The sequence below is a fragment of the Procambarus clarkii genome, chromosome 79 (genome assembly GCF_040958095.1).
Source record: "Procambarus clarkii isolate CNS0578487 chromosome 79, FALCON_Pclarkii_2.0, whole genome shotgun sequence".
Classification (NCBI taxonomy): Eukaryota; Metazoa; Arthropoda; class Malacostraca; order Decapoda; family Cambaridae; genus Procambarus; species Procambarus clarkii.
In genome coordinates, this window is record NC_091228.1 from 21,914,762 (window position 1) to 21,933,432 (window position 18,671).

Sequence of the window (18,671 nt, forward strand, 5' to 3'; positions counted from 1 at the left end):
ACCCGAACTCGGCAAGCTGGGAAAGAACCAGAACCCCAGCTAGCACACAAGCAAACTGTGTGGAGCCCACATAAACCAGCCATCAAGGCAGGCTACAAGCCATCAAGGCAGGCTGCCAGCCAGGAAGATGCCAGAACTTCAGAATGCACCCGATTAGGGGAAGAGGAACCCTGATTCACACAGTAACCCGGGTCTCACGGGAGGAACGCACCAAAAGCCTCCCGAACCTCTGCAGGGGTAAGCCGAGAGAAAGAGAACCTCCGAAAAGACGAATTCTGAGGAACCCGGGAGCACCCGGAAATGAACCTGGAGGGGAGGGGGGCAAACCTACCACATTTGCCAGAGGATAAGATGTACATTGTATTTTTTTTCTATAAAAATTTGCCCATGTCTGAAGCAGCCATAATCAGAACCGTCTTACCCATGGGCCCGATGGGCATTTGCCTGGGAACCCCACAAGCATAGGACTTGTTCATTATGGAAGCAGGATGTTTAAATATTTAGATCTTGATGCAAGCGCAGTTATATAATACTGTACAAGCCTACATCCTGATGTGGGACTAAATATTAAAGATATACATTTCCAGGTGTATAACCCTTTCAGCAGAAATGAAACGTAATGTCTTGAGTGGAGCACAGAAGAGGAAGAGAGAGCTGCAAAGGAGACGGAGAAAAAGAAACCTTCCAAAATTAACATCGTGGCTCAACACAAGTGCAACGACAACCACTCATACCATTCCTTCAAGATATAGCATCAACATCAGCATCCACTCCTGCAATGTCAGCCACTACTACTGTTCCTTCAGATATAGCATCCACATCCACATCCATTCCCGCTACCAATCATCCAGTTTCAGCAGACATACCATCATTACCTGTTGCTGCTGCTGGGGACATTTTACAAAAGGAAATACCAAAATCTGTAACAGAAAAGGAGTTTGCAATCCACGAGACAGATCCGGGGTAATGGAACATTAATGATACTAACACAATAGATTACTGGATTCGTAGTGGGCCCTCAACATTCAGAATCATGATAACCTCTCAAACTCACGCAGAGTGTATATAAAACTGCTGGAGTAGAGAATATGAAGGCAAGGTTTTATCACGATGTGTTCAAACGTGAACTACGAAATGGCGAGTATGTAAAACGTGAATGGCTACTCTATTCACCATACCAAGGTCGTTTGTGCTGCTTTGTATGTCGCCTATTGTCCTTTGCTACATTGGGGGTTCAATGACTGGAAGCACAGCAATGTTACTGTACAACATGAAAATGGAGAACATCTAAAGTGCATGACAGCTTATTTGATAAGGCATAAAGAAACTGGAAGTGTAGATTCTTTAGGCACGTGTGGTTTCTGTAATTTGCTTTCTTGCCTCTAGAGGTTTGCCATTTTATGGAGAAAATCAGATTATTGGGTCTGCAAAAAAAATGGCAACTATTTAGGTATACTAGAACTACAGAGTGAATTTGACCCTTTCTTGGAAGAACATCTCAAAATGTATGCAAATCCTGGAAATGGGACTGTCATATTTATCTGCAAATATTTGTGAGGAATTTATTCAATTAATGGGATAACTGGTTCTTTGTACTATTCTTGAAGAAGTAAGTCAAAGTACTATTCAATAAGTGTGGATTCTACTCCAGACATCTCAAACACAAATCAACTGTTGGCAAAAAACTCACAAAATGTGTTGGCACCCTCATGTTGAAGGGGTCGGCCTCTCCCTCGGTTGTCAGTCATAGCCAGAGTGGGGGTGCCAGTGTCATATTTAATGCAATGACTCATTTCTCAAACTTTTATCTTATATACATTTAAAATTTAATAAAATTCTATCTGCAATTGAATTGAAGTCAACTGCAAATTTGATGATGTGGTTTGTAATATTCTTATCTACATACCACTTGACGGTTTCGGGGAACAGTGTCCCCGCGAGTCAGTCTCTGACCAGGCCTCTTGGTTGCTGGTTTAATTATCCAAATTATTTGATGCAGCTGCTCAAATTGATCAGGTATCCTTTTAAGGTGCTTGTCAAGTTCTCTTTTGAACTCTGCGAGAAGTCCCAAGTTAGAAGTTATGCCCCAAATATGTAGGGGAAGTATGTCAAAGTTTTGTGCCTTTTGATATTGATCGAGTTCTTTCTCTGCGTGCCTACTGCACCTCTGCTTTTCAGTGTGACTGTTTTGCAAATCCTGCCATGTCTTTTGGTCTCATGTGGTGGTGTTCCTGTGTGCAGATTTAGACCCAGTTCTTCAAATATTTTACAAGTGCAAGTTATTATGTATCTTTGTATTATGTAAAGAATCCCGGTAGTACACACAGGTTCGTTCTCGACCGACGATCGACAACCCACGGGTTCAAATCCCAAGTGGAAAAGAAATGGTTGGGTGTATTTATCACCTAATGCACCTGTTTACCTAGCAGTAAGTAGGTACTCAGGAGTTAGCTTGTTGTGGGGTTGCATCCTGGACGGGGTCAGTAATTCGACCTTAGGGACAGACCTTGACACAAGCCTAATGTGTATGAATACACTGTCCACAGACACAATGAATTATCATCATCTTGAGTAACTGCTCTACTTCATTTCGAGACAACTCATGTCTCGAGGTGTCAATAAATATCAGTAAAGTAAGGTCAGTAAAAACAGTAAATTATTAGAAGACACACACTATGGTGTTCACTGAAATTGGCATTGTCTGCTTCTCTGAAAACTTAATTTTGCACACGTACTCTTTGGAACTGTTATTTAATGTTTCCCACATTTCCTAATTCTCAGTGAATCTCTTTTCCATTTCCAATCTCTGGATTTTATCCTTTACATGCAGCTTGCTATTTATGAATTAATAGAAAAGGTCTGGTTCTGTTTTACATTTGTCCACTACCCCTTGTTCAAAAAAAAAATTCTGCCTCTCTTCTCACTGACATAGTTGTTTCTCCCTTGTTAATGTTGCCGACATGTTTGAGGCTTTGCCTCTTCCTGTATCAATTACATTTTTTAGTCTTTAGTTCAACAGAAATTGTGAGAGCCAGAGAACAAATCTTGTTTCTAGTTTTGCATCTCTGTTTTGGTATAAATTTTGTTGTGCCTTCATCATGTATCACACAAAATGTGGCATACATCTCCCTTTCTTTCTAGCATAGCAACGAATCTTTTTCAATCCAGTTAATTATAAAACTTGCTCAGTTCCACAGTCTCCATTCCTGCAATCAAGTTTTTCAATGGTTTCATTCCCTGTTCACTTCTAGATTATAATGCAAATTTGATTTCCAACAGAATAGGGTCACTCTTGCACAAAGGAGGGCAGTATAGTGGGCATGCTCAGGGGGAGCCAGGTGGGCAGGCTCAGCGGGAGCCAGTTGGGCAGGCTCAGCGGGAGCCAGTTGGGCAGGCTTAGGGGGAGCCAGTTGGGCAGGCTTAGGGGAGCATAGTGGGCACCCTCTGGGGAGCCAGGTGGGCACGCTCTGGGGAGCCAGGTGGGCACGCTCTGGGGAGCCAGGTGGGCACCCTCTGGGGAGCCAGGTGGGCACGCTCTGGGGAGCCAGGTGGGCACCCTCTGGGGAGCCAGGTGGGCATGCTCTGGGGAGCCAGGTGGGCACGCTCAGGGGAGCCAGGTGGGCACGCTCTGGGGAGCCAGGTGGGCACGCTCTGGGGAGCCAGGTGGGCACGCTCTGGGGAGCCAGGTGGGCACGCTCTGGGGAGCCAGGTGGGCACGCTCTGGGGAGCCAGGTGGGCACCCTCTGGGGAGCCAGGTGGGCACCCTCTGGGGAGCCAGGTGGGCACCCTCTGGGGAGCCAGGTGGGCACCCTCTGGGGAGCCAGGTGGGCACCCTCTGGGGAGCCAGGTGGGCACCCTCTGGGGAGCCAGGTGGGCACCCTCTGGGGAGCCAGGTGGGCACCCTCTGGGGAGCCAGGTGGGCACCCTCTGGGGAGCCAGGTGGGCACCCTCTGGGGAGCCAGGTGGGCACCCTCTGGGGAGCCAGGTGGGCACCCTCTGGGGAGCCAGGTGGGCACCCTCTGGGGAGCCAGGTGGGCACCCTCTGGGGAGCCAGGTGGGCACCCTCTGGGGAGCCAGGTGGGCACCCTCTGGGGAGCCAGGTGGGCACCCTCTGGGGAGCCAGGTGGGCACCCTCTGGGGAGCCAGGTGGGCACCCTCTGGGGAGCCAGGTGGGCACCCTCTGGGGAGCCAGGTGGGCACCCTCTGGGGAGCCAGGTGGGCACCCTCTGGGGAGCCAGGTGGCCACCCTCTGGGGAGCCAGGTGGCCACCCTCTGGGGAGCCAGGTGGGCACCCTCTGGGGAGCCAGGTGGGCACCCTCTGGGGAGCCAGGTGGGCACCCTCTGGGGAGCCAGGTGGGCACCCTCTGGGGAGCCAGGTGGGCACGCTCTGGGGAGCCAGGTGGGCACCCTCTGGGGAGCCAGGTGGGCACGCTCTGGGGAGCCAGGTGGGCACCCTCTGGGGAGCCAGGTGGGCACGCTCTGGGGAGCCAGGTGGACACCCTCTGGGGGGCCAGGTGGGCACGCTCTGGGGGGCCAGGTGGACACCCTCTGGGGGGCCAGGTGGGCACGCTCTGGGGAGCCAGGTGGACACCCTCTGGGGGGCCAGGTGGGCACGCTCTGGGGGGCCAGGTGGGCACGCTCTGGGGAGCCAGGTGGACACGCTCTGGGGGGCCAGGTGGACACGCTCTGGGGGGCCAGGTGGGCACGCTCTGGGGGGTCAGGTGGGCACGCTCTGGGGGGCCAGGTGGACACGCTCTGGGGGGCCAGGTGGGCACGCTCTGGGGAGCCAGGTGGGCACGCTCTGGGGAGCCAGGTGGGCACGCTCTGGGGGGCCAGGTGGGCACGCTCTGGGGAGCCAGGTGGACACGCTCTGGGGGAGCCAGGTGGGCACGCTCTGGGGAGCCAGGTGGGCACGCTCTGGGGGAGCCAGGTGGGCACCCTCTGGGGGGCCAGGTGGGCAAGCTCTGGGAGGCCAGGTGGGCACGCTCTGGGGGGCCAGGTGGGCATGCTCTGGGGGGTCAGGTGGGCACGCTCTGAGGGAGCCAGGTGGGCACACTCTGGGGAGCCAGGTGGACACCCTCTGGGGAGCCAGGTGGGCACGCTCTGGGGGAGCCAGGTGGGCACCCTCTGGGGGGCCAGGTGGGCACGCTCTGGGGGAGCCAGGTGGGCACCCTCTGGGGGGCCAGGTGGGCACGCTCTGGGGGAGCCAGGTGGGGACCCTCTGGGGAGCCAGGTGGGCACCCTCTGGGGAGCCAGGTGGGCACGCTCTGGGGGGCCAGGTGGGCACCCTCTGGGGGGCCAGGTGGGCACGCTCTGGGGGACCAGGTAGGCATGCTCTGGGGGGCCAGGTGGGCACGCTCTGGGGGGCCAGGTGGACACCCTCTGGGGAGCCAGGTGGGCACCCTCTGGGGAGCCAGGTGGGTACCCTCTGGGGAGCCAGGTAGGCACCCTCTGGGGAGCCAGGTGGGCACCCTCTGGGGAGTCGGGTGGGCACCCTCTGGAGAGCCAAGTGGGCACCCTCTGGGGAGCCAGGTGGGCACCCTCTGGGGAGCCAGGTGGGCACCCTCTGGGGAGCCAGGTGGGCACCCTCTGGGGAGCCAGGTGGGCACCCTCTGGGGAGCCAGGTGGGCACCCTCTGGGGAGCCAGGTGGGCACCCTCTGGGGAGCCAGGTGGGCACCCTCTGGGGAGCCAGGTGGGCACCCTCTGGGGAGCCAGGTGGGCACCCTCTGGGGAGCCAGGTGGGCACCCTCTGGGGAGCCAGGTGGGCACCCTCTGGGGAGCCAGGTGGGCACCCTCTGGGGAGCCAGGTGGGCACCCTCTGGGAAGCCAGGTGGGCACCCTCTGGGGAGCCAGGTGGGCACCCTCTGGGGAGCCAGGTGGGCACGCTCTGGGGAGCCAGGTGGGCACGCTCTGGGGAGGCAGGTGGACACCCTCTGGGGGGCCAGGTGGGCACGCTCTGGGGGGCCAGGTGGACACCCTCTGGGGGGCCAGGTGGGCACGCTCTGGGGGGCCAGGTGGACACCCTCTGGGGGGCCTGGTGGGCACGCTCTGGGGGGCCAGGTGGGCACGCTCTGGGGAGCCAGGTGGACACGCTCTGGGGAGCCAGGTGGGCACGCTCTGGGGGGCCAGGTGGGCACGCTCTGGGGGGCCAGGTGGACACGCTCTGGGGGGCCAGGTGGGCACGCTCTGGGGAGCCAGGTGGGCACGCTCTGGGGGGCCAGGTGGGCACGCTCTGGGGAGCCAGGTGGACACGCTCTGGGGGAGCCAGGTGGGCACGCTCTGGGGAGCCAGGTGGGCACGCTCTGGGGGAGCCAGGTGGGCACCCTCTGGGGGGCCAGGTGGGCAAGCTCTGGGGGGCCAGGTGGGCACGCTCTGGGGGGCCAGGTGGGCACGCTCTGGGGGAGCCAGGTGGGCACGCTCTGGGGAGCCAGGTGGGCACGCTCTGGGGGAGCCAGGTGGGCACCCTCTGGGGGGCCAGGTGGGCATGCTCTGGGGGAGCCAGGTGGGCACCCTCTGGGGGGCCAGGTGGGCACGCTCTGGGGGAGCCAGGTGGGCACCCTCTGGGGGGCCAGGTGGGCACGCTCTGGGGGGCCAGGTGGGCACCCTCTGGGGAGCCAGGTGGACACCCTCTGGGGAGCCAGGTGGGCACGCTCTGGGGGGCCAGGTGGGCACGCTCTGGGGAGCCAGGTGGACACGCTCTGGGGGGCCAGGTGGACACACTCTGGGGGGCCAGGTGGGCACGCTCTGGGGGGCCAGGTGGGCACGCTCTGGGGGGCCAGGTGGACACGCTCTGGGGGGCCAGGTGGGCACGCTCTGGGGAGCCAGGTGGGCACGCTCTGGGGAGCCAGGTGGGCACGCTCTGGGGAGCCAGGTGGGCACGCTCTGGGGGGCCAGGTGGGCACGCTCTGGGGAGCCAGGTGGACACGCTCTGGGGGAGCCAGGTGGGCACGCTCTGGGGGAGCCAGGTGGGCACGCTCTGGGGAGCCAGGTGGGCACGCTCTGGGGGAGCCAGGTGGGCACCCTCTGGGGGGCCAGGTGGGCAAGCTCTGGGAGGCCAGGTGGGCACGCTCTGGGGGGCCAGGTGGGCATGCTCTGGGGGGCCAGGTGGGCACGCTCTGGGGGAGCCAGGTGGGCACACTCTGGGAAGCCAGGTGGACACCCTCTGGGGAGCCAGGTGGGCACGCTCTGGGGGAGCCAGGTAGGCACCCTCTGGGGGGCCAGGTGGGCACGCTCTGGGGGAGCCAGGTGGGCACCCTCTGGGGGGCCAGGTGGGCACGCTCTGGGGGAGCCAGGTGGGGACCCTCTGGGGAGCCAGGTGGGCACCCTCTGGGGAGCCAGGTGGGCACGCTCTGGGGGGCCAGGTGGGCACCCTCTGGGGGGCCAGGTGGGCACGCTCTGGGGGACCAGGTGGGCATGCTCTGGGGGGCCAGGTGGGCACGCTCTGGGGGGCCAGGTGGACACCCTCTGGGGAGCCAGGTGGGCACCCTCTGGGGAGCCAGGTGGGCACCCTCTGGGGAGCCAGGTGGGTACCCTCTGGGGAGCCAGGTGGGCACCCTCTGGGGAGCCAGGTGGGCACCCTCTGGGGAGTCGGGTGGGCACCCTCTGGAGAGCCAAGTGGGCACCCTCTGGGGAGCCAGGTGGGCACCCTCTGGGGAGCCAGGTGGGCACCCTCTGGGGAGCCAGGTGGGCACCCTCTGGGGAGCCAGGTGGGCACCCTCTGGGGAGCCAGGTGGGCACCCTCTGGGGAGCCAGGTGGGCACCCTCTGGGGAGCCAGGTGGGCACCCTCTGGGGAGCCAGGTGGGCACCCTCTGGGGAGCCAGGTGGGCACCCTCTGGGGAGCCAGGTGGGCACCCTCTGGGGAGCCAGGTGGGCACCCTCTGGGGAGCCAGGTGGGCACCCTCTGGGAAGCCAGGTGGGCACCCTCTGGGGAGCCAGGTGGGCACCCTCTGGGGAGCCAGGTGGGCATGCTCTGGGGAGCCAGGTGGGCACCCTCTGGGGAGCCAGGTGGGCACGCTCTGGGGAGGCAGGTGGACACCCTCTGGGGGGCCAGGTGGGCACGCTCTGGGGGGCCAGGTGGACACCCTCTGGGGGGCCAGGTGGGCACGCTCTGGGGGGCCAGGTGGGCACGCTCTGGGGGGCCAGGTGGACACCCTCTGGGGGCCCAGGTGGGCACGCTCTGGGGGGCCAGGTGGACACCCTCTGGGGGGCCTGGTGGGCACGCTCTGGGGGGCCAGGTGGGCACGCTCTGGGGAGCCAGGTGGACACGCTCTGGGGGGCCAGGTGGGCACGCTCTGGGGGGCCAGGTGGGCACGCTCTGGGGGGCCAGGTGGACACGCTCTGGGGGGCCAGGTGGGCACGCTCTGGGGAGCCAGGTGGGCACGCTCTGGGGGGCCAGGTGGGCACGCTCTGGGGAGCCAGGTGGACACGCTCTGGGGGAGCCAGGTGGGCACGCTCTGGGGAGCCAGGTGGGCACGCTCTGGGGGAGCCAGGTGGGGACCCTCTGGGGGGCCAGGTGGGCAAGCTCTGGGGGGCCAGGTGGGCACGCTCTGGGGGGCCAGGTGGGCACGCTCTGGGGGAGCCAGGTGGGCACGCCCTGGGGAGCCAGGTGGGCACGCTCTGGGGGAGCCAGGTGGGCACCCTCTGGGGGGCCAGGTGGGCATGCTCTGGGGGAGCCAGGTGGGCACCCTCTGGGGGGCCAGGTGGGCACGCTCTGGGGGAGCCAGGTGGGCACCCTCTGGGGGGCCAGGTGGGCACGCTCTGGGGGGCCAGGTGGGCACCCTCTGGGGAGCCAGGTGGACACCCTCTGGGGAGCCAGGTGGGCACGCTCTGGGGAGCCAGGTGGGCACGCTCTGGGGAGCCAGGTGGACACCCTCTGGGGGGCCAGGTGGGCACGCTCTGGGGGGCCAGGTGGGCACGCTCTGGGGGGCCAGGTGGGCACGCTCTGGGGAGCCAGGTGGACACCCTCTGGGGAGAAAGGTGGGCATGCTCTGGGGAGCCAGGTGGGCACGCTCTGGGGAGCCAGGTGGGCACGCTCTGGGGAGCCAGGTGGACACCCTCTGAGGGGCCAGGTGGGCACGCTCTGGGGGGCCAGGTGGACACCCTCTGGGGAGCCAGGTGGGCACGCTCTGGGGAGCCAGGTGGGCACGCTCTGGGGAGCCAGGTGGGCACCCTCTGGGGAGCCAGGTGGGCACGCTCTGGGGAGCCAGGTGGGCACCCTCTGGGGAGCCAGGTGGGCACGCTCTGGGGAGCCAGGTGGACACCCTCTGGGGAGCCAGGTGGGCACGCTCTGGGGGGCCAGGTGGGCACGCTCTGGGGGGCCAGGTGGGCACGCTCTGGGGAGCCAGGTGGACACCCTCTGGAGGGCCAGGTGGGCACGCTCTGGGGGGCCAGGTGGGCACGCTCTGGGGAGCCAGGTGGACACCCTCTGGGGGGCCAGGTGGGCACGCTCTGGGGAGCCAGGTGGACACCCTCTGGGGAGCCAGGTGGGCACGCTCTGGGGAGCCAGGTGGACACCCTCAGGGGAACAGTGGACACCCTCTGGGGTGTTGGAAATTTCCAACAATTATTCTCATCCTAAATACAATAGGATGTATTTCCTGTATTAGGCTTCATTATTATTTAATACTCATTTACTAATCCTTAGTACAATGGGATGCATTTCCTGTACTAAGTGTAATAATTAACTAACATTACTAATTCATAGTTTAGTATCATAGAATTCATTGCATTAGGATGTGGGCGATTAGGATGAAATCATGTAATTTCTCCTAGAATTGTGCAGTGTTGAGTCAGCCACCCACGGAGAATAAATTTCCACATATCTGTAGATCTAACAGAAGTCCAACCATTTACTTTCCTTTATCAAGGATAATTATTTAGTAATATGTTTACTTTTAGTATACAACAGTTTACTGGAATTCCTTTACCAGCTTGATCGCTGTTCCAGTAAATAATATAATTTAAAATCTTTTCCACCTCCAAAGGATTCTCGTTTAATTTGTACAGTCTGCATTAACACTTTGGCGTACCCCGCGCGCCACCCCTCAACAGTGCGATTTGGGTCCCAGGGTTTCACGGGAGTGCGCGTAAATTCTGAAAAGTGTATACTCTTCAACTTTGTCACCTTAATTTTCATCCGAGATTAAATTTGGTATCATTGTGTTCGCAATAGAATTCTCTACAGCACTAAATGCATATAAACTCCAAAAGCCCGGCTAATTACCTGCAGCAAACAGAGAAAGTGCGAACGAGTTACCCAGGAGCGCGCAAAAGCGATAAAATGTGTTCACTCTTTTCACTCTGGTCACCTCAATTTTCGTCCTAGGTCTTTCATTTTGGTCTCAATGGGTTCGCAATAGAGTTCTCTAGAGGAACATTAGCATATAAAATAAAAAACCTGGTCACGCTCCACCCGCCAACGAGTTGAAGACGGGCCACACATTAGCCGCGAGTGAGCGCCCAGACGCTTTCCAGCTGCACTCCCAATTCCCGCCCTTTTCACGCCTTTCTTTCGCAATTTTCTTCCTGGAAGGGCCTTGTTCATGATCACTATCCATCGTGGAGTAAGTGTAGATAGTTTCTAAAGCCGGAGTAAGAAATATAGCCACAGAAAATAGCCGAAATGTTCACACGTTTGAGATGCGAGGGGAGGCAACACCGGTCACAACAGTGGAGCGAAAACAATGGGCCAACGGCGTGTGCCGAGCCACCTGCAGGCCACGAGGCGCAACAAAGAAAATGGGAAGACATCGGCGCGCATTTTAAAACTAGTCCCAACAAAATCGGATAAAAACCTGATTTTTGGCGATTATTTAAAGTGGATGACGCAATGCTGCGACATGCCCGTCATTACCGACAGTAAACGGATGACACAATGCTGCGTCATGCCCAGGCGAAAGTGCTAACTGACCTGCACTGTGAGAATCAAACATCACCACATAAAGGATTTAATCGAGTTATAAAGAGTATTCATAAACACTTCCTTCCCTGTTTAGCTTTAATGAATAAATATAATTCATGCTCGGGCCCCTACTGGGAGCTATGCGCATGCGCGACTTTCGGGAAGGAAGAGGACTCTCACCATATTAGATCAACTAGCAGTAAGGTGTTCCGAAGTGGTCCCTACAAATCTTACAATCTAGAAGGCATCCTTACATCCTCGAATGTCAGATTGAGGACGCAGCTTACCAGAATCACGGACACCAGTTCAGCATTTTTACCTTGTTTGGTTGTTAATTTGAGCTCAGATAATACCTAATATAGGTGCCATGTCGTAACGCTGCAGGCGATAAAATAACCCCCATGTAAGTGCTGTTTTCACCCTCCAAATATTTAGATATTGCATTTATGTGTGTGAATACTAATTTGGAGTAGAAATTATGGAATCTAATTATTGCAGCATGGTGCAACACCACTGAGGAAGCGTGGTGTTTGTGTCACCATTGTGTCAAACCCCGGTCTGTGCTTCGGAGAAGCTACTGGCCTTGTGAGGGCAACAGCACTCCAGGTTGCAATCCTTTTAACCATGTCATGGCACAGTCGACTAAGGCATGTCTGGAATCATCCCGGACGCAGGTTCAAACCCTTATCACGGTCCTTATGGATTTGTTCATTGTACAAAAAATTGAAGAGGTAACACAGCAGAGGTTATATTATAATGCACAAGTTTATCATGTACACTCACATACAGTATTAATATTTAATACAAGACTGTGCAGAATTCTTTAGCAAATGATATATTAGTAACAATAAGAGTACAAATGGTGCTTCAAGATTATTTTTGCACAGACAAATGAAGAAAACACTAATGCCCAGAAAATTAAAAAAGCAAGATCTCTCACCTTCAAATCTGTAACATGAGCAATCATGCAAGTCAAGAGTGCATAGCTAGCAATATTGAAAGGCACTCCGAGGCCCATATCTGCACTACGCTGGTATAGCTGGCACGACAGTTCTCCATTGGCCACGTAGAACTGACAGAGGCAGTGACAAGGCGGTAGAGCCATCTTGGGTACATCTGTGGGGTTCCAGGCACACATGATGATGCGACGGTCTTCAGGGTTCTTCTCAATGGTCTCAATTACCTGTAAGGTAAAGTTTCAAGTCTTCTACAGAAACTTTGAAGGAATTACAATTATGGGAAAAGTTTAACATAATATGGATGAATAAAAAATCTAATGAGCAAAAACTTGCAAAATAAATAAATACTGAAACACAGACAAAAAAAAAAGTGTTGAATGTAATGAAATGCCATTTCCTGGGTGAGCCCCGTCGGCTCCCTGAAGCTATCAAACTGACATATGCCATATTACCTTGGTGCCATCAGTTCTTGGAGTTCGAGTGCCTTCCGGGGACTACGAGCCAGAACCTGGCCCCCTCAGAGAGACGAGGGAAGCAATGGCCATATCAGCGCTCTATATTTAGTTTGTCAGATCTATCATCAACTGGGTATACCACCAGAAAGGTAGGCGAACCATTACAAACCTCTAACTGGTTAAAATTGCAACCTACATCTGAACAGAGCCAAAGAACTCCTCCCAATAGAAAACAATGAAACAAGCAACACATCAACCAACTAGTGCACCCACTTGTTAGCTCCTCACCCACATCCGACAGGGGGAGGGAGGGGGACCCCACTCATGCGAGCTGGCCGCACGATCCTCAGTTCGGAGAATGATGAAAACTGCCTATCGGAGGGAGGGAGGGGGTCAGGGAGGCTCCAGGGCTCACCCAGAAAATGGCATTTCATTACACTCAACGCTGGTTTTCTGTGGGGAGCCACATTTGTCTGGTTGATGGGGTTCTGGGAGTTCTTTTACTCCCCAAGCCCGGCCCGAAGCCAGGCTTGACTTGTGACAGCTTGGTCCAACAGGCTGTTATGTAGATTTGGAACCCTGGCCCTCCAGTATCTTCCACGTGTATATTATTTGATATCTCTCCAGTCTCCTTTCTAGTGAGTACATTTGGAGAGCTTTGAGACGATGCTAATAATTTAGATGCTTTATTGCTTCTACGTATGCCGTATATGTTCTCTGTACTCCCTTTATTTCAGTTATCTCTCCTGCTTTGAAGGGGAAGTGAGTAATGAGGAGTATTCAAGACAGGACAGTACAAGTGATTTGTATAGTACAACCATTGTGATGGGATCCCTGAATTTAAAAGTTCTCGTAATCCATCCGATCATTTTTCAGGCAGACACCATACTTGTTTGGTTATGCTCCCTAAATGTTAAGTTGTCAGACATCATTATTCCCAAAGCCTTTACATGCTGCTTTCCTCCTATGGGCAGATTTGATTGTGTTTTGTACTGCTGTATTATGTTTAACCCTTGTGTGGCTCTGTGCTATTTAGCATTTGTCACCCACAGGCGCATACTAAAAAACAAAAACAAAATTATTTTTTCTTCTAAACCTGTTAATTTGTGTTCTCTGATCATGGGAAAAATAATAAAAAAATCGTAAGTGGCATATAATGCCCGCTATAGGGCGGGAAATTCTGGCAAAAAACAAGCGCTGACTCAGCATGCGTCCCAGACGGTCTATTGCTCACCAGCTGTCAGGCATGAGTTGCCACAAAGAGATAATTACCTAATTATTTCAATGTCTCTGACTGATTTTTTGATTTTTTTTTGCTGTATTATTATTCAATAGTGTGTAGTGTGATATATTTATATAATAAAATGAGTGAATCATCGCTGTACTGAAAAATATGGTGTGCATATTGTTGATTCAATTATGTTCATCAAGCAGTGAACAAATACTTCGTCGGTTATTACACTATATACACAGGTTATATATAAGTATCTGCATGTTTTGTTCACCATAACTAACCACTAAGTTGCTATTATGAGTCAAAAAGCAACGAGGAGTGACCGCTACACACCAGCCAGCCACTCGCTGCCACTCACTCTCTCAACACCTCACTCGCCCACATTCTACTCCCACCATACTGTTTTTGCTATTATTCACTATATACAGACGTTATATATAAGTATCTACATTCGTGTTCACCATAACGAACCACCAAGTTGGCATGCTGAGTGGCAGTGGCAGCCACTGGCAGCCCACCACTGGCTGCTGCTTCCTCCCTCCCTCAACTCACCTGACTCACCCACATTCTCCTCCCACAATACTGTTTTTGCTTTTATTCACTATATACAGACGCTATATGTAAGTATCTGCATGTTTTATTCACCACAACTGTACAACTAAGTTGACATAGTTCAGGCACTAAGAGACGTCGCTACACACAGTCAGGTGGCGGCTGCTTCCCTCACACATTCAAGGTCAGACGCACTAAAATTTCACCCCCAGCAATACTGTTTGTGGTGTTATTACCCTATATACAGACGTTATATATAAGTATCTACATGTTTTGTTCACCATAACTGTTCAACTAAGCTGGTATAATGCCCAAAGAGCATAGTGGCCACCCCTATCAACATAACAAATCATGCAGATGTTGCCACACCCATCACCAAAATGGCTTCTTCCCCACACTCCTTTTGCTGTTATTAAACTGTATATACATGTTACATATAAGTACTGTATATATAAATACACACACACACACACACACACTTGCACATATATACATATATACACATAATAAAAATAAAAATAAAATAAAGAAAGAAAAGAAAAAGACAAGCCGCCAACCGGTGGACCCAGAGCACCATGCCGGCCAGGCAAAGAAGGCACCAAGAGAGCACAAAAACCGCATCAAGAGGCCCACCTCAACAACAAAACCCAAGGCCCCAGCACGACCACAACACGTACCAAGACCCAAAAAGATCAGCCTGCAAGCCAGGAAGACCCCGGAATCCCAGAAGGCAGAACCAGGTCACACACGAGTTAACAAAGCCCCCCGAACCCACAAAGGGGCCCAAGAGGAAGAAACCTCCGGAACGAAACCCAAGAACCAAAAGGAACCCGGAATCAAACCCGGGGGAGCCCAAACCACCTCATTTGCTGGCGGACATACACCACCATCTTATCTAGAGGTTATCTTGAGACGATTTCGGGGCTTAGCGTCCCCGCGGCCCAGTCCTCAACCAGGCCTCCTTTGACACACCCACCAGGAAGCAGCCTGCAGCAGTTGACTAACTCCCAGGTACCTATTTACTGCTAGGTAACAGGGGCATCAGGGTGAAAAAACATTTTGCACATTTGTCTCCGTCTCCACCGGGGATCGAACCCGGAACCTCAGGACTACAAATACAGAGCGCTGTCCACTCAGCTGTCAGGCACCCCACCAAAGGCAAAGCACAGCACCCAGACAGAACCCCCCAGGAAAATGGCCGAAACGGACTGAATACTGAGGGACAAGGTGTGGGAGCAAGCATAAACAGACAGGGACACTGAGCCCAAACACCTGGGCTCAGACCCAAACACCTGGGCTCAGACCCAAACACAGAAAACGCAAAAACCGGTGTAAAAACCAGCACCCAAGAGTTCCCAGAGGAACAGAAGAAGGGCAGAACACCCCAGAAAAAGCAAAGAATTGGCAACAGGAGGATAAAACCCCTAAAAGAGGCGAGCTCCCACACCCAGGCACATGTAAACAAACTGCAGCACCGCCCTGGTGGCCAAGCAGGGAAACCCGCAGAAAGAAAATGGCGACCAAACAAAAGAGCCTCGACCAACACAATAGAGCCGAAAACATGCCAGCAAATATGGGAAGTAAGCAGACTAGAGGGACGAAAAATCCCGCTCAGAAGCAGAAGACCCAGGCAGGGGCAAACATCCCCAGAACTGCTAGTGGGCATCCTCCACAGACCGGGAACCTGCAACAGAAACCCCGGGGCACAGCTGTCCTCCACGCCCTCTGCCCTTAAAGAAAAGGGCCAAGAAGTTGGTCTTCCACTCTCACAGCACAGCTCCTGTGCCATGTAAGTCCACTACGGGCTCACTATAGCCCGTGCTACTTGGAACTTGTTACGAGTAGCTGAATCTATAACAACAACAACAGGAAGTCTTCCTCTTCTTCCAAGTCTTCCTTGGACTCTTTCCCTGGAAGAGTCCAGGGGAAAAGGTAGCAAAGAAAGCGGTGCTGGTAAGACCAAGAAGCCTTGGCAGGAGGGAACAGGCTCGAAAATCTCCATACCCAACCCGAACGGGGCAGCCCCTCGAAGCCGCCCGAGTCTCGGCTCTAATTAAACCCCGCCCCGACCCCAAAACCCGCAGACAGTCAAGAGTCAGAAACAGGGAGGGATAGGGGCGAACAGCACCTAACCAAAACGGGGTGGCCCTAGGGCATCCAGGTGGGAAACCAACCTAGCGCGTTGCAGCAACCTAAACCGAGCTTGCAACGCTGATGCCGCCTGTACTCTGAACAGTAATGACATCAGGAGAGTATTGGAGAACAAGCAGAGAACACAACTCGCAAGACTCTGAGTCAAGGTATCTGTGACCCAACAGGCAACATGATGGAGGTAAAAGTGGCGACTGTCACCCTGAGACAAGGGCACAGCAACCAATGAACCCACACAAGGCGGGATGGAACCTGGAAGACACATCAAATGGTCCACCGAGCCCCGACAGGGTTTTCCAGGGCCCGTTGACTGCCTGCTACGGGAAGCCCAGGCAAGGTGTTGCTAACCCGTTAAACACCCAAAGCTAACAAGAGGTAGACGCAACACTGAAAACCCCTGCGACATGTACAATCACGGGAGCCTAGCAGAGGGCCACCATACACTACCAGTGGAACTATAGCCACACTAGGCAGACCCCCACCAGGCAAATGAAAATAAAAACAAAAGAAAACCCCACAAAAGTACACCGTCCCCAGAGGCAACAGGAACCAGTCGCCGCGTAGGTGGCAGGCCGTGCAACACCTTGCGTTACACCCTACCCAAGGCCAAACAAGGGTCCCAAGCCCCAGCTGGGCCCAAGGGCGAGGCAAAAGCCGAGCAGCAAGAGCCTCGACGGGAATGGTTCCCAAATGCCCCAGGGAAGATAAACCTGTCACACAGGGGCAGTACTCACAGGGTGCTCAGGGAAGGAATCCCCTAAGCGCATGCAGCCCCAGTACTGATGAGGAACACCTGGCCACCGCACAACACAAAACCACAGCACTGAACGCTACGAAGGCAAACACCGCCTAGGAAACCGAGGCCAGAGAAGCGTCAGTCCCGGTTAGCTTATGAACTGGTGCTAGGCAGCTGGCGAGGTGAGGTCTGGAGCCACCCCCTCCCCCTCTTATGGAGGGGAGTGCTGTATGGACGAGCGGAGCGGCAGTAAAGTGTGATGTTTGCTTGTTTCCTTGGGATTGTAGGGAGTTTCTACCTCTGTTCGGTTTTTTGTTTTAGTTTCTTACCATGTGGGGTTTGTTTTGTTATGCTTACTTTTCTGCGTGCCTAACCCCAGTCGATGGCAGATAAGGAAAAAACCCAACCACAGGGGGGTTTTCCAAGGCCATTGCTCCCTGAAACCTCTCTGAAGGGGCCAGGTTCTGGCGCTGGTCCCTGGTAGGGCAGAACTCCATAGCTAATGTCCCAGTCTAATATAACATACATTAGCTCGATAAGCTTCCAAGGAGCCGTAGGGGCTTCCCACAGAAAGAACCCCAAAGCAACACATAAGAAAATAAGAATAAAAGGTAACTGCAGAAGGCCTATCCATGTTATGTGATAATTGGTTCCACAAATCGACAACCCTGTTACCGACCAGTATTTACCCAGGTCTTTCCTAAATCTAAACTTATCCAATTTATACCCATAGTTTTGTGTAACACGCACAGACTAACCAGACCCCAGAGAGAATACTCGGTTGCCGCTGAATGGAAGCTGTGGCGGCCACACTGCGTCCCACCCAACACAAACTCACTCCCTACCTGGGGCAAGACGAGAAGTCCAAGACCCCCGGCAGACCCAAAGGGAGAGAACACCACCAAACGATGAAGTCCTCAAATGGAAGTGAGACCCGAACAACCCAGGGAAGATAATCATGACTCACAAGGAAAGCACTTACCGGGCACCTAGGGAAGGGAACCCTAGGCGCATGCAGCCTTGTATACTTGTAGTAACACCTGGCCACCACACAACACAGCTGACAAAGTCACAAATGCAAAGCTAGACAAAAGTTTGAGGCCAAAGATGATTTGTGACACCGGGCACATCAGTCGACGAACTGAGGGTGGTTTGGCCAGCTCACCTGAGAGGGGTCCCCCCCTTCCCCGTCAGGGAAGGGTGACGCGCTAAAGAGCGGGCACGTTAGTTGGATGACATGTTCAATTCATTGTTTTCTAATGAGAGGGTGGGGGAGTTCTTTGGCTCTGTTTGGACGTAGGTTGCAATTTTAACCACTTTAGAGGTTTGTATTACCTACCTTTCTGGTGGTATTCCCTGTCGATGGCAGACATGACAAACTCTAAATAGAGAGCTCATATGGCCATTGTTCCCTCTGCCTCTTTGAGAGGGCTAGATTCTGGTTTGTGGCCCCCCAGTAGGCAATCGAACTCCAAGGACTGATGGCACAAAAACTTATATGGCACATGTCAGTTTGATAGCTTCATGAAGCTGACGGGGCTCTACACAGAAAATCTACTTTGTCACAGCATGTTAAATTCTCAAACATTTCATTAACTGTCAATTTATTATCAGTATTCAAGAACTATAATATGATGGCAAAATACAAACATTTAGCAGCAATCACATTCTAGTAAGATATA

The 18,671-nt window shown here is 54.5% G+C and overlaps 1 protein-coding gene across 4 annotated transcripts in view; it reads right to left on the reverse strand.

The window, feature by feature from the left end:
* The window catches only part of LOC123764541 (thymidylate synthase), a 71,682-nt gene that overhangs the window by 23,793 nt on the left and 29,218 nt on the right, over positions 1-18,671 (reverse strand). For all 4 annotated transcript variants that reach the window (XM_045752522.2, XM_045752521.2, XM_069314582.1 and 1 more), the window contains exon 6: positions 11,843-12,085. In XM_045752522.2, the coding sequence (XP_045608478.1) occupies positions 11,843-12,085 (243 nt within the window). The remainder of the gene's footprint in view (positions 1-11,842; positions 12,086-18,671) is intronic.